This window comes from Odontomachus brunneus, unplaced genomic scaffold (genome assembly GCF_010583005.1).
Source record: "Odontomachus brunneus isolate Ranch 3 - 2012 unplaced genomic scaffold, Obru_v1 Obru_scaffold_272, whole genome shotgun sequence".
NCBI lineage: Eukaryota > Metazoa > Arthropoda > Insecta > Hymenoptera > Formicidae > Odontomachus > Odontomachus brunneus.
This window is the reverse complement of record NW_022639722.1, coordinates 186,702-188,705: the sequence shown is the minus strand read 5'-3', so window position 1 is coordinate 188,705 and position 2,004 is coordinate 186,702. Positions and strand designations below refer to the sequence as shown.

The 2,004-nt window shown below is 40.9% G+C and overlaps 1 protein-coding gene across 1 annotated transcript; it reads left to right on the top strand.

Moving 5' to 3' along the window:
- The first annotated feature begins 1 nt into the window (after window position 1).
- LOC116853041 lies at window positions 2-882 on the top strand. The gene is made up of 3 exons (XM_032833891.1): window positions 2-210; window positions 280-693; window positions 858-882. The coding sequence occupies exons 1-3, from the start codon at window positions 2-4 to the stop codon at window positions 880-882; spliced, it is 648 nt and encodes a 215-aa protein (XP_032689782.1).
- The last annotated feature ends 1,122 nt before the right edge of the window (window positions 883-2,004 follow it).

The window sequence follows — 2,004 nt, the reverse complement described above, 5'->3', positions numbered from 1 at the left end:
TATGGCATCATGCCGTACGGGAGAAAAGAACGAATCCATTGTTCCGGTACGTCTCAGCGATATAAAGAGGGAAAAGCATGTCAACTTGCTGCACATTTCGAATCCTCAACGAGACCACAACACGGGACATTTTGCTTGGATTAAGGATTTATCTCGACTCATGAGTTCTCAATTGAGCAAGAAAAAAGCCAGAAAATACATTTGCGATCGGTAAGTACATTTCATGAATTCAATGTATAGGAAGTATGAGACAATAGTAAATTGCAATGTTTTTTATAGATGCCTGCACTATTTCCATTCCAACGAGAAACTAGAGAGTCACACCACAGACTACGAAAAATTAAACGACTGCGCCATCCTGCCACCCAGCGAGGACAACAAGTGGCTAAACTTTCGCAATTACAGCAGAAAGGAGCGAGTTCCATTTGTGGTGTATGCCGACCTTGAGTGCATCTTACAGAAGACGGTAAGTGAGAAGGAAGAGGAGGGATGTACATCGCACGCGTATCAGCATCACAAAGTATTTAGTATAGTATATTACTTGCGTTGCTCGTACGACGATTCGTTATCATATTTTCGGAGCCGCGATACGAATTGTATTTTGTGGTTCGTCGAGCAACTAGAAAAGTTAGCACACCGTGTAAAAGAAAAGTTATCAACCAATGTCGACATGGAAACTTTGTCGAAGGAACAGTGGGCGGCATTTCATAACGCGACGCAATGTCACGTGTGCGAGAAGCCATTTGCGACAAAGGATACACGCGTACGCGATCATTGTCACTTCACCGGACTGTATAGAGATCCCGCGCACTCAAACTGTAATTTAAATTATAAAACTTCATATCATATTCCAATAGGTTTTCACAATTTATCTGGTTGTGATTTACATTTTATTATCGAAGAAATAGCTAACGCATCAATCGATGTACTACCGATAACAAAAGAAAAATATATTTCGTTTACAAAGAACGTCCAAGATACAGCAGATAAATATAAAAATATTGTAAAATTGCGTTTCATCGATTCCTATAAATTTTTCAGCAGCAGTCTCGACAAATTAACATCCTTTCTCACTAAAGACAAGTTAAAAATTGTACGGTCAGAATTTTCACAATTATCCGTCGAAAAATTTGATTTATTGACGCGAAAAGGTATCTTTCCGTACGAATACGTGGATTGTGTGGACAAGCTGCAGGATGTGTGTTTACCGCCGCGAGAATCGTCTCACAGTTCGTTGACGGGCGATACGGTATCCGAGAGCGATTACGTGCACGCTGCAAACGTCTGGTAACGATTCTCTATTCGAACCTTGGGCGAATACAACAATTTGTTTTTTACTTGAAGACTAATGTCTTGTTGTTGGCCGATATTTTTGAAAATTTTCGCGATAGCTGTATCGCAAGTTATGGATTAGATCCTGCGTATTATTATACTTTGCCAGGTTTTATGTGGGATGCAATGTTGAAACATACCGGCATAAATTTTGAATTGCTCACTGACATTGATATGCTCATGTTCATCGAACACGGTATACGTGGTGGCTTGTCAATGCTCCGGTAGATACGCGCAAGCCAATAACAAGTACATGCAGTCTTACGATCCATCGAAATTGTCGTCGTACCTGATGTACTTTGACGTAAACAACTTGTACGGGTGGGCAATGTGTCAACCGCTGCCTTACGCTGAATTTTAATGGGTTACAAACTTTTCAAAATTTGATGTATCTTCAATCGCTATCGATTCACCCATAGGTTATATTCTCGAGGTCGACTTGGAGTATCCGGAAGATTTACATGACGCACACGCTGACCTACCGTTTTGCCCAACGCGTGATAAACCATCCGGTAAAAGACAGGAAAAACTTCTCGCGACGCTATACAATAAACAACGTTATGTTATTCATTATCGCAACCTGCAGCAGTGCACGCGTCATGGTCTTCGTATCGTAAAGATATACCGCGTGCTTCAATTTGTTCAATCTCCATGGCTCTGCGATTATATCGA